At 39.6% G+C, this 14,046-nt stretch overlaps 1 protein-coding gene across 35 annotated transcripts in view; it reads left to right on the top strand.

Annotated features, from left to right (window-relative positions):
• Positions 1-14,046, top strand: part of PER3 (period circadian regulator 3) — a 60,808-nt gene that overhangs the window by 19,162 nt on the left and 27,600 nt on the right. For 12 of the 35 annotated variants that reach the window (XM_063594990.1, XM_055104414.2, XM_055104404.2 and 9 more), the window contains 4 exons: positions 270-426; positions 5,442-5,547; positions 6,438-6,566; positions 6,983-7,112. In XM_063594990.1, coding sequence (XP_063451060.1) covers positions 270-426; positions 5,442-5,547; positions 6,438-6,566; positions 6,983-7,112 — 522 coding nt within the window. Of the gene's footprint in view, positions 1-269; positions 427-5,441; positions 5,548-6,437; positions 6,567-6,982; positions 7,155-14,046 lie in introns of all 35 variants that reach the window. The other 23 variants (XM_055104372.2, XM_055104364.2, XM_063594963.1 and 20 more) reach the window with 2 other exon arrangements.

Genomic DNA, 14,046 nt, shown 5'->3' with positions numbered 1-14,046 from the left:
ACTAAAAGTACAAAAGTTAGCCAGGCATGGTGGTGCACGCCTGTAATCTCAGCTACTCAGGAGGCTGAGGCACAAGAACTGCTTGAACCTGGGAGGCGGAAGTTGCAGTGAGCCAATATCGTGCCACTGCACTCCAGCCTGGGCAACAGAGCGAGACTCAATCTCAAAAAAAACCACTAAAACATTTACAAATAAATGGCTTAAAAAGGACATTTGTAATCAGTATCTGTGTTAAGTAAATCCTATTTTTGTCTTATTATTTTATATAGTTTTGAAGTATGCAGGGCATCCTCCCTTTGAACATTCTCCCATTCGATTTTGTACTCAAAACGGAGACTACATCATACTGGATTCCAGTTGGTCCAGCTTTGTGAATCCCTGGAGCCGGAAGGTTTCTTTCATCATTGGTCGGCATAAAGTTCGAACGTAAGCCAGTCAGTTTTCATATTTTCTAAAACATCTCTTGTATCACATAATATTCCTTAGCTTATTGACTGCCCTCTGACTCAATTGACACATAAACTAAATAAAGCACAGATTTGTTTTCGGTGCTTTGGGGAGACAGTTTGACAGTGTGTACCGTGAGCCTTAAAACAAGTCATAATATCAGCCTTAAAGTAGCTTAAATGTCCATCATTAAGTAAACTCTGGAATATTTGCTTGATGTATTATTATACTGGTCAATGAAAATTTTTGCAGAGATCACATAACATGGAAAAATATTTGATTTTTAAATACAAAAATCAGCATACAAAATTATTTATACCTATGATTATAATTATGTTTAAAACGAACATACTATGAAATAAGGAAAAGAGAATTGAAAGGAAATAAAATATAAATTTTGGTTAAGTGTAGGTACTAGGACCTACAAGTGTTTTTTTCTTTTTTTTTTTTAAAGATCTCTTTAGTGAGCATGTAAAACTTTTTATATCAGCCTTCCGCCATCAAATTCCACTTGTTTCTGTCTTTTTTTTTTTTTTTTTTTCTTTGAGACAGGCTCTCCCTCTGTTGCCCAGGCTAGAGTGCAGTGATGCGATCACAGCTCACTGCAGCCTTAACCTCCCCTGGCTCAGGTGATCCTCCCACTTCAGCCTCCCAAGTAGCTGGGCCCACGGGTGCCTGCCAACACATTCAGCCCTTTCTTGTATTTTTTGTAGAGATGGGGTTTTGCCATGTTGCCCAGCTGGTCTCAAACTCCTGCACTCAAGCATCCTCCTGCCTCAGCCTCCCAGAGTGCTGGAATTTTGAAGGTACAAGCCACTGCGCCCGGACTGTGTCCATTTTTTAATACTTCTTTTCCTGCCAGCACAGCTGACACCAGCTTGTTTGCTTGCTGTTGCCCATCCACGTAACAGCATCATGTAGAATGGAACGAGACCAGCCCGGCCCACAACTTCTTGTAGGCTACAGTACCCCTACCCGTAGGCCCTTGAATCTTTAGTCCTTTTTTTTTTTTGAGACAGGATCTCAGTCTGTCACCCGGGCTGGAGTACAGTGGCCTGATCGCGGCTCATTGCAACTTCCACCTCCTGGGTTCAAATGTTTCTCCTGCCTCAGCCTCTCCAGTAGCTGGGATTACAGGCGCATGCCAACACACCCAGCTCATTTTTGTATTTTTAATAGAGACAGGTTTCACCATGTTGGCCAGGCTGGTCTCGAACTCCTGACCTCAAATGATCCACCCACCTTGGCCTCCCAAAGTGCTGGGCTTACAGGTGTGAGCCATCACGCCCAACCCTGTGGTACATTTTTAATTGAACTCTAGGCCTTTTGACCTGACTCTAGGTTTCCCTTTGATGTCTATCTTTTTAAGCATGGAAATTTTACTTGACTCCAGTATCATGCTGAGATCGAGAAGTTATGTTTTTTGGTATCTTGTTATACAGCATTGTCTACATGAACATGAACCTGAGAACAGTAGATCTACCAGTAAGACGTATTTGATCACCTGCTAATATTACAGTAGAGATGATGCCGAGCCATGGTGAGAAGAGGTCTCAAGGTTGCTCTTACCTCTTTCTACTCCACGGTTTGGCCTCTCTGCAGAGCACGTGTAGAACTTAATGGAAGAAATGGGCTCCTGGCCGCCCTAACTGATGAGACTGATTTGTGCTAGAAAACGAATTTGATTATTAAGAAATACAGCTGCCAAGTAATTACCATTGGTATTGCTCAGAAAGGACTTTGTCCCTTCTCCCCACCCCATACCCCCCAAGTACGGAAACCTATTGGGAAATGAACATGAAATCTGATGGTTGCTTGGCATGAACGTAGGAAACTGCAGCCAGTAAGATGCCTTCATGAGGCTTCCATCTGGGGCTCGTTGATGGTCTGTGTTCCCCCGCCCCAGTCAGGGTTAAAGATACGGCCTGGATTTCTGAAGCTCTCTTTTCAGTTCTTTGATGAAATATATGTGAAATTACGCAACATATAATGAATATTCAGAATGTTTTCAGTATTTTAAAAAATTACACTGGTATTTACATCTTAACAACAAAGATTATGTGAGGGAAAGGATTTAAGGTCTAGTAGGTATTAATCTTGCTCATAAAATATTAATTATTCATTATATTTATAAAGTATAAAGCTCTGTGTAAGACAGTGTGCCGGGCCTTGAGAATGTGATGGTAATCAAAACGTTCTCTTTACCATCAGGAAACCCACACTGTAATGGGAGAAACAGTAAATAAAAATGGCACTGTCATATATAACTAGAGTTTGGTAAGTGTGACAGTTGAAATGGGAAGGGGGCTGCAAGACTGTTTAGCAAGGGACCCTGCCTGTATCTCTCTCAGTCCTTCCCAGCAGCACTGCAGGCAGGCAGGTCAGGTGTCCTCAGCTCTCATTTTATAGGTAAAATCCATACTCAGTAAACTAGAGTAGCCTTCCCAGGGATCACTTCGGGAGGAGTGAAAGTGGAGACTGCAGCCAAGTTTTCTCTCTTACTCCTACTTCACTTCACGTACACAGCAACGTAATAAATGCTTCATGGTATTTTTGTTGCTATTTCATGAAGGCTTTCTCCTTATTGCCTGCAGATTAATCAGTTTTGCATTACATAATTACTGATTTAAAATACATTTTAGTGTCTCATGCTTATAATCCCAGCACTTTGGGAGGCTGAGGCAGGAGAATCACTTGAGGCCAGGAGTTCAAGACTGGCCTGGGCAACATAGTGAGACCCCATCTCTACAAAAAATTTAAAAACAAAAATTAGTTGGGCATGGTGGTATGTGCCTGTAGTCCCAGCTACTTAGGAGGCTGAGGCAAGAGGGTTGCTTGAGTCCAGGTGTTCAAGGCAGTAGTGAGCCAGAATTGCATCACTGCACTCCAGGCTGGGCAGCAGAGCAAGACCCTGTATCTTAAAAAAAAAAAAAAAAAAAAAAATATATATATATATATATATATTACACACACATATATACACAATTTAGTTTTGTAGAAATTTTCACAACTAGGAATATGTAAATCTCATAAAGCAATCTGTTCTATTTCCATTTCACTCAAAAAACAAATTCCAAATACCTCTGAAAGGTTTTCAAGCTCACAATGTGTTTATATTAGGAACCAGGTGTACTTTTATTCCCAGATCAATCAATCATGTATTTGTTCCTTTAGCAAATATGTAGTGGGTGCCTGCTATGGACCAGACACTGTTCTAGGTACTGAAGATCCAGGAGTGAACAAAGTAGACAAAATACCTCACCCCATGGCACTTACCTGGCAGTGGGATATAGGGAGAGACAGTTACATAAAACGTATAGTGTGTCAGGTTGTGAAATAAGGTTATATATTCAGGTACTGCTTGCCACAGACATATGGTGTACCTGACGTCATGCAGATAGATATTGATCTAGATACAGTCTAGATGCTAAAGTAGAGAAAGGCGATTGGTGCAGCTGTTCCACTGTGATGGGAATGTGCAGGGTGAGTGAATAGTCCCTACACGTGGAGATATTCCTGACTGCTTTTATGACACTGTCAGCATCCTATGATTTTCTTGATAATTTCTGCCTTTGGGAAACTGTTTCAGTTTTTAGGTAACTGAGCTGCATGTATCAGTTGAGAAACAGCAGGCTGGCATAATGGAAAAAGGACAGCCCAGGCTTGGGGGTCAGACGTAGGTGGATTCAAATCCTAACTGCTGCTTCTCGGTTATGTGAACTTGGGCCAGTTCCTCAGAGTACCTCATCCCCTGACTTTGTGTATCGGGGATAATTCCTACTTTCTGGGTTGTTGTGAGAACTCCGTGAGCTGATGCAGCTGATTCAGTTTGCCTCACGAATGGGACTTGCTTTACCAAGGTACCCACAGGCAGTACAGTGTGGTGGCACACAGGGTGGACTCTGGAGCCCAGACTCTGGTCCCTTCGTGAACACCTGCTTCCCCCTTACCTGCCAGGCCACCTGGAAAAGGTATTTAATCAGGTGAAGGAGAAAATACGTGTAAAGCACTTGGAATAATGAGGATTTTCAAAATGTCAGGTATTCTTGTATGTTATAAAAACTAGTACAGGCCGGGTGCAGTGGCACACTCCTGTAATGCCAGCACTTTGGGAGGCCGAAGCGGGTGGATCACTTGAGGTCAGGAGTTCAAGACCAGCCAGGCCAACATGGCGAAACCCCGTCTCTACTAAAAATACAAAAATTAGCCAGGCGTGGTGGCGTGCACCTGTAATCCCAGCTACTCGGGAGGCTGAGGCAGGAGGATCGCCTGAACCTGGGTGGCAAAGATTGCAGTGAGCCAAGATTATGCCACTGCACTCCAGCCTGGGTGACAGAGCAAGACTCTGTCTCAAAAAAAAAAAAAAACTAGTGCAGTGCCTGTCACATAGAAGGTCCCAAGTAAACATCAGTTCCTTCCCTTCTTTGTAATCCTCTCTGTTGGCATGTGTGCCATTCACTGTATTCAGGTCATAGATTGAAGATGCTCTAAAATTTGAGTATAAATAAGACCGAAGGTATTGTAATAGCTACATTTTCACCACTAGGGTGGGTTGCAGAACCGTCTTAATTAGATAGCTTAAGTGTTAGGTGCAATAAACATTAAATGTTGTTTGGAAAACTTGGGGTCTTTAAAATTCTTAGAGTAAGTTACAGTTACTCAGTTACTGTCAAATTTTGAAACCAGTTATTTGCTGAAGATATTTTAGTAGTAAGGAGGTTACTTGTCCCTGATTTTAGATTTGTACATATATAGCACTGAAACCATTACAGAAAGATGAGTGCTTTAGAGAAACTTAAGGGGCCTGTTAATGTCTCATTTGTTTCTTATTATTTTCTGTACCTTCATGAATAGAATTCTAGCCTCATATTTTCTCTTTGGAGTCAAAGAATTGTTTTGTAAAAGCATAGATCTATTCTTGGAATAGTCTATTAAAAATCACTTTCGACTTCATTTAAATTGTTTGACTCAGTCTCTCACTGGGCATTTTCTAGGAGCCCACTAAATGAGGATGTTTTTGCTACCAAAATTAAAAAGATGAACAATAATGACAAAGACATAACAGAATTACAAGAACAAATTTACAAACTTCTCTTACAGGTAAGGTGAGATTTTTAAAAATGCAAAGTTCCCTGAATTGTGTTTTGTTTTAATGCTCAGTAAATTCACTTCACAAAAATAAACTGTAAAGGGAGACAAATCTTTGCCCTCTACATTCCAGAAATTTTTGTCTCTTTTCGTTTTTAAATTAAATTTTATTCTTTGTTCCTTATTCTGTGTTACACAGAATATTTTTGTAAGAACCCATTGTAAGACAGCAAACCACGTGACTGAGAGAATTATTACATTCCAAAGGCACCAGCGTGCTCAGCCTTTGGGTTTTGGCTTCAGGAATTTTTTAATAATTTCAGTTTTAAAGATAGGAGGAGAGGGATGGTAGGTCTCAGTTTCTCTTAACTATTGTAAGGTAAAAGTGGGAAAATGTATGTGTTGAAATAACTAAAGGTGTTTTCTACAAGAGATTCAATGAATAAGTGGTAAATAGAACTAATGGTGTCATGTAGAGTAACTGTCCTCGGTGGTTTTCAGAATGTCTCCCATAAAATCTCTAGGGTGCATGAAATACCTGCCATGTTCTTGGAAAAAGTATAATATATAGTTAGTTCGTTCTCTCTATTCTAAACTGGGCATAAAGAACTAGAGTTTATTTTCCTGTTTTAAAAAATTAATTATACTATGGCTTTTTAACAATATGTTGTCCTGGAAATACCTACCTAGACTAGACCATAAGACCTTGCCCTTGAGAATTGCCGAAATGACAGAGGAGCGCCTTTCGTGTCAGCATCAGCGTTAAAAGTACCAACCTGCACACACCTAATTTAGTATTTCAGGAATTGTCATCTTAATTTTTACATGATTCTAGATGAGCTCTGCGGTGGCTGCATTTGAACACCCAGCAATTCTGGACTTGTTCCTCTTTGTCCTTCCAGCCAGTTCACGTGAGCGTGTCCAGCGGCTACGGGAGCCTGGGGAGCAGCGGGTCGCAGGAGCAGCTTGTCAGCATCGCCTCCTCCAGTGAGGCCAGCGGGCACTGCGTGGAGGAGACGAAGGTGGAGCAGGTGCATGGGCTTATGTCACATTCTTATACAGGCGTCGTGTTTTCTGTACTACCTCGGTTCTGCATGTGGTGACATCTTAGTATATATTCCTGACTTGAAGACCTCATCTGATAACAGATATTTTCATCCATTTTGGTTTGGAAAAAAAAGTCTGTAAAAAGAAAATACCACCTTTGGAAAGTGATATTTGAATTAATTGTATGCGTTCTAGAAATTAGCATATTGTGAACAGATTTATTTAGAATTTGTTGGTACCAGTATACTGTGGCATGGTGCAGGAAACTGAATTAAAGCGATTACTGTGCTTCAGTCATTATATCTTCAAAGAAACAGAAGCTAAGTGTATTTTGTTTATGTATCTTTTAGTGGACATTTTTATAATTTTTGAAACATATTTTATCATTCCTTTTCCTAAGATGACCTTGCAGCAGGTCTATGCCAGTGTGAACAAAATTAAGAATCTGGGTCAGCAGCTCTACATTGAGTCAATGACCAAATCATCATTCAAGCCAGTGACGGGGACACGCACAGAACCGAATGGTGGTGGTGAGTCAGCGAATGGTGGTGGTGAGTCAGCGAATGGTGGTGGTGAGTCAGCCGGCAGCCCCAAGGATCTCCTTCCATGGGCTGTCACTCTCTGCATAGACGTCACGTTTGTGATTCGTGAGCATAAAGTCATGACCCTGTGTTGCTGTTTTTCATATTTCTTGATTTGCCTAGATAGCAATAGTAATAGCAATAGTAGTAATAATAATGGCAGCAACAAATACTGTTCTGAAAGGAAATGGTATTAGAATGTATTTGTAACAGTTGCAGTTCACTTTTACTGAAGAATTAACTTCTCTGTAAATACCAACGAATTATAGATTTCCCTCCCTACGTGGGCATCTCTTTAAACAAAAAGAGTGGATTTTAGAATGCATTTTAAATAATAAAGTATATTAAAATGAAAAACCCTTTCTGTCATTTCAAACAGAAAATCTTTGTGACCTAAATTCAGTGAAAAACTTTGGCTCTTTTCTTGACATGTATTTACTTTTCTCAAATACAAGGTAAGGAGCACTCAAAAAGAGCTGGATCAGTAGTAAAACTGGCATCATATTGAAAAGTTAACCTAGTTGCATTGTATGGCATAGGGGATGTTCAATAATATAGAAATCAAATTAGATTGACATTTAAATTTAGCTAACTTTCCCTTCATTTTTCTTCCTGAATGTTAATATAACTTGGAAGTTGTGATGGATCTTGGTCACTAAATGTTATTAACCTCTATCATTGTCAAATGTAGACGTTTTACACAGTGGGGTGAAATTTCTAAGGTCAATAATGATAACAGCTATATGCTTCAGGACTTGACATGATTTACACCACAGAAAGTCAAACTGCTGCTCCCATAGGTGACATCACTGGGAACCTTCTTAGTTTGTACTGCTGTAACAAAATACCTGTGACTAGATAATGGATAAAGAACAGAAACCTATTTCTTACAGTTTTGGAGGCGAGGAAGTCCAAGATCAGGGCACCAGCAGGTTCAGTGTCTAGCGAGGGCCAGGTCTGTGCTTCTCAGAGAACATCACTTCCTTGAAGGGGACAAACGCTGTGTCCTCACATGGCACAAGGGACAGAAAGGCAGAAAGAGACTTAGCTAGTTCCTTCTAGCCCTTTTGAAAGGTTGCAAATCCCATTCATGAGAACAGAGTTCTCATGACTTTGTCGCTTCCTAAAGGCCGTGGCTGTTCACTGTCACATTGGGTTTTAAGTTGCAACATAGGAATCATGGGGGACACACACATTCAAACCATAGTAGAGCCCATTGGACTCCCCAGACAGAGCAAGTCCTGTTCTTTCATTTTTTTTCTTTTCACCTCGATAGGAAGTTGAGCATTCCATTAGTTTCTTCTGCTGTTACATGTAAGGGCACAAGATAGGAATAACAGCTGCTTTTTTTATTGTCCCTTGAAACCCCCACATTTCTCCTCTGCAAAAGAATTTATCTTAAATACAATTTTTACTATATAGATTATTATTCCATGTCCTAGCAGAGAGAATTCTTTTAGGAAGTTTTTAAAGCTAAAGTGTCTAAATGTTTTTCTCATTGTCTGCTCCTGCTAGTCCTGCTCACAGCTGCCTGCGCCTAGGATCTCATGGTAGTATCACAGTTTCACACACTGACCTCTGTCCTCATCTCAGTATAGCTTCCCTTCTCACTTGCTGCATTATTCAGTTTCTTATCATCTACCATGGATCTTGTAATGCCATTGGTACTATTTTTTTTTTGAAGGCTATATCTTTAAGTAGATGGCAATATTCCATCATTGACTTTTTATAAAATTGAAGCTGCAGGTGGCCGGGTGCAGTGGCTCATGCCTGTAATCCCAGCACTTTGGGAGGCCGAGGCGGGCGGATCACGAGGTCAGGAGATCGAGACCATCCTGGCTAACATGGTGAAACCCCGTCTCTACTAAAAATACAAAAATTAGCCGGGCGTGGTGGCGGGCGCCTCTAGTCCCAGCTACCCAGGAGGCTGAGGCAGGAGAATGGCGTGAACCCGGGAGGTGGAGCTTGCAGTGAGCCGAGATCGCGCCACTGCACTCCAGCCTGGGCGACAGAGCAAGACTCCATCTCAAAAAAAAAAAAAAAAAAAATTGAAGCTGCAGGTCACTCCGTGTGCTTATGCAGCTACTTTAGAAACTGAAATGTTCCCACTCCTTAGATAGATTCTTACATTTGGCTCTAATAGCACACACAGGATGTGACTTTGGAGAAGGAAGATCTCTTGCCATTTGGCACAGCTTTGGAGAACCAATGTTTCTGGGAGATCTTGATTTTATTAACATTTGGAGACCTACAAGTTTAAAGAGCTACAGAAACCTTTATACTCTTTGCTTGAGAGACATGAGGATGCAACTTAAAAATGTTATAATTTAAATGTTAGAAATTGACTAGAGATATATACCAATGAAAAGGAAAATGCTTAGTTAAGCATGATCATTGTTTACATGTGTTATAGGAACTTAAGTTTAAAATTTATATTTATCTTTCTTACAACCTAAGAGCAAATAATGCTTTAAAGAGAGATTTTAAAAGTTAGTGTGAGTTAATATGGGAGGGCAAGGAATAATAGGGATATGTAAAGCCCCTTCAGCTACATGTACAGAGGCCAACTACAAGAGACATCATTGAGGAAATCTGGGAAAAGTAAGTGTCCATGTCTAGGGTGATGGAATGTCTGAGTGAGAGAAGATGACCCATAAGTTGAACAGGTTCAGAGTGAGATTGCTTCCAGTTTCTGCTCAGGGATGTAGACAGCCAGAAACAGCATCACCCCAAACTTAACAACAGAAAAATCTAGATGAAAGGCAAGTTCAAGACCTTTCTTGACTTCAGAGTGCTTAGGTTACAGAGCAGCCAGCAGGCCTAAAATCTAAGGAGAGAAACATATTTGCAGGGAGGAGCAAGATGCAGCACTGGATTCCAGTGCACCAACAGCCTGAGTCAAGTAACTTGGAAAAGACAGACCCTCTCCAAGGCACAATGCCAAGGAAAGACCAAAAGCTGAAAGTGGAGCAGATATTGAGAAAAAAACAAAAAAATTACCCACCAAACCAGCCACCAGCTGAGGCAAAAAGTATAACTAGAGGAATTTGAAAGCTGTTGTACACGCTGTAGAACTATTACAATACTCAAACCTGGCCTAAAAAATAGATTAATTCAGAGGTCTAAAAGAAGGAAAGGCATGCCCAGTCTCTGTGTCCTACACAAGTTACACAGTTCTCAACAAGAAATTATGTAGCATATGATGGGCAAGAAGGGAAAAAAGAAACCTCCCAAGAGACAAAACCATCATCAGAACAAGACTCAGAGAGGACACAGAAGTTGGAACTATCTGACAGGGAATGTAAAATAATTATGAATGATGTATTAAAGGCTAGTGGACAAAGTGGGCACCATGCAGGACTGGGTGGGTAATCGCAGCGTACAGATGGGCATGAAAGAAACCCTCAAATGGAAATGTAACATCTGTAACATCAGTGCCAGAGATGAGGAACGCATTTGATAGCACTCAACACAGCCTGGAAAAGAATCATTATTCAAGCTGAAACAGAGAAAGAAGAATGAAGCAAACAGAATAGAGCATTCTAAGAATTTGGAGACAGCCTCAAACTGTCCAACATAGGTGTAATTGGAATCTCAGAAGAAATATTTGAAGAAATAACAGTCAGAAATTTTCTACTGAGCCAAAGACCATCAAGTAAGTTAAATACAGAACAAAAACAAAACAAAACACTTGGGCATATCATATTCAAACTGATGGAAAAAAGAAAATCTTGAAAGCAGAGAAAAAAGACAGATTACATACAGAGAAACAAAGATAAGAATTGTAACAGACATTTCTTCAGAAACCATGCACACTAAAAAGACAATAGAGTAGCATCCTCAACCAGAAAAACCGTCAGCACAGAATTCTATACCTAGTGAAAACGATATGTAAGAAAATAAAGGTGATATAAAGATTTTCTCAAAGCAAAAATCATGGGAATTTATTTCCAGCACACTTACTCCACAAGAAATGCTAAAGGAATTTCTTAAGACAGAAAGAGTATGATACCAGACCAAAAACTTGGATCTACACAAAGAAGTGAAAAGCACTGGAAAGGGAATAAATGAAGATAAAAGAAATTCTATTTTTTAATTTTTAAAATTAATCATAAAGATAATGGACTAAAGCAAAACCAGCAAACTGGATTTATAGCATATATAAAAGTAATCTTTGTGACAACAATACTACAGAGGGTGGGAGGAAGGTATTGGGAATATACTGTTATCAGGTCCTTATACTGTATTTGAAACAGTACTTTATTATTTGGAGGTAGACACTGAGTACTCAAGAATATATATTGGAAACTTTAGGAAAACAATTCGAAAATATTTTTTAAGTATAAATAATAAGTTAATAGAGGAGGTAAAATGGAATTTAAGACACTTAACCCAAAATGGTGGTCAGAAACCAAATGGACTGAAGCCAGGAGTGGTGTCATGTGCCAGCTACTAAGAACACTGAGGTGAGAGGATTACTTGAGCCCAGGAGTTTGAGTCCAGCCTGGGCAACGTAGCCATACCACATCTCTAAAAATACACTTAAAAATAAATAGCAAATGGAACAAACAGAAAACAGCTAGTGGCTGTCATATTTTAATCCAGCAACATCAGCAATCACTAATGTACTGAATATATGAATCATATTCAATCCAATTATTCCTATTCAATATTAATAATCTCCGTACACTAATTTACAAGACTGAAATCGTCAAATTGGATGAAAAGATCCAGCTACATACTATCTACAAGAACCCACTGTGAAAATAAACATAGGTTAAAAGCAAAAGAGTAGAAAAGATATACCACGCTAACACAGAAGAAAGTGGGAAGCTGTATTATTACACAAAGTAAACTTCAGAACAAGGAATGTTAGTAGAGTTAGAAAGAGAGACTGTATAACAGATAAAGGAGTTGATTCCTTAAGAACATAGAACAGTCTTACATGTTTATGTATCTAATATCAGAGCTGTTTATTCTCTAGCCATAATGGATTAAACTAGAAATCAGTAACAGAGGTATCTAGAAAATCCTCAAATGTTCAGAAATTAAATAACTTCATACTTACAAATAATCCACAGGTCAGAGAGGAAGTTTCAAGGGAAATAAAAACATTTTGGGCCGGGTGCGGTGGCTCACGCCTGTAATCCCAGTACTTTAGGGGGCTGAGGTGGGCAGATCACAAGGTAAGGAGATCGAGACCATCCTGGCTAACACGGTGAAACTCTGTCTCGACTAAAAATACAAAAAAAAAAAAAAATTAGCCAGGCGTAGTGGCACACACCTGCAGTCCCAGCGACTCAGGAGGCTGAGGCAGGAGAATTGCGTGAACCCAGGAGGCGGAACTTGCAGTGAGCCAAGATCCCACCACTGCACTCCAGCCTGGGTGACAGAGTGGACTCCGTCTCAAAAAAAAAAAAAAAAAAAATTGAACAAAATGAAAAGAGAACATAAAATATGTGGAATATACCTAAAACACTGCTTAAAGGGAAATTTACAGCATTGAGTGTTTATATGGAAAAAAGAATGGTCTCGACTCAGTAATCTAAGCTTCCTCCTTAAGAGAAAAAAGAACAAATTGTATCTCAAGTAAGCAATAAGAAGGAAATAATAAAGACCAGATATCAATGGAATTGAAGAGAAACTAAGTTAAATCAAAGGGTAATAAAATTAATAAGTCTTTAGCCATACTGAACAAAAGAAAAGAAAGGAAGGACAGGTTGGACTTTACCAAAATTTAAAACTTCTCCTTTTTGAAAGAGACTGATAACTATGGCCTTACCACCCTGAACGCACCCAATCTTATCTGAAAGGCACTGATAAGACAATGAAGAGACAAAATAGTTGCAAATGATATATACAATAATGAAGTTATATCCAGTGTACATAAAGAACGCTCAAAACTCAAGAAGACAACCCAATTAGAAACATTTTTCCAAAGAAGATACATAAACAGCAAATAGCATATGAAAAGATGCTGAACCTAAGTCATTAGACAAAAAAAATGTAAACCATATGAGATAACACCACACATCTGTGAGAATGGTGAAGTTTTTTTAAAAAACCGACAGTACCAAGTGTTGACAAGGACACAGAGTGACCAGAGCACTCACCTATTGTTGGAGGTAATGCCAAATTGTACAGCCACTTTGGGAAAGTTTGACATTTCCCATAAAGTTAGACATACTCTTACCATGTAACTTAGCAATTCTATTCCTAGTGATTTACCCAACTGAAATAGAAACTTAAGTTCACGCAAAAACCTGTACATGAATATTTATTACACTGTTACTCTCCAAACACAGAAACAACCCAAATGTCATTCAGCAGGAGAATGGATAAGCTATATATATCCACACAGTGAAATGCTACTTAATGGTGAAGAGAAATGAACTTGATTCACAGACCATTGTATATATAAATCTTAAATACATTTCGTTAAGTGAAAGAAGGCAGAACCAAAAGTTTACATATTGTACAATTCCATTCTGGAAAAGCGTTCTTTCTGGAATGCTCTAGCTCTGGAAAACAGATCAGTATTACTATGATTGGGTAGAGAAGGAGGTGACTACAGAGGGACAGCTGTAAGGGCACTTTTAAGTCATGGAAATGTTCTTTTGGTTACTGTGGTGATGGATACACAACTTTCCGTGCATTTGCCAAAACCCACAGATTTGTGCACTCCATCTCACCCCAAAATGCAGAGAGAACCCAAGATGAGATGCAGGCATTGACAACTGAGTCCAACTGCATTACAGATGACAGGCCTAAACACACGGAAGGGGTGGGGAAGAACGGAGCTCAGTAGCTTTGGAAAACAGTGCTTCAACTGGATCTCCTAGGGCTAAATACAAAATTATGAATGTGCACAAACACTGTACTC

The sequence above is a fragment of the Pan paniscus genome, chromosome 1, assembly GCF_029289425.2.
Source record: "Pan paniscus chromosome 1, NHGRI_mPanPan1-v2.0_pri, whole genome shotgun sequence".
In the NCBI taxonomy this organism is placed as follows: domain Eukaryota; kingdom Metazoa; phylum Chordata; class Mammalia; order Primates; family Hominidae; genus Pan; species Pan paniscus.
The sequence above is the reverse complement of the archived record's forward strand: the minus strand, read 5'-3'. Positions and strand labels throughout refer to the sequence as shown.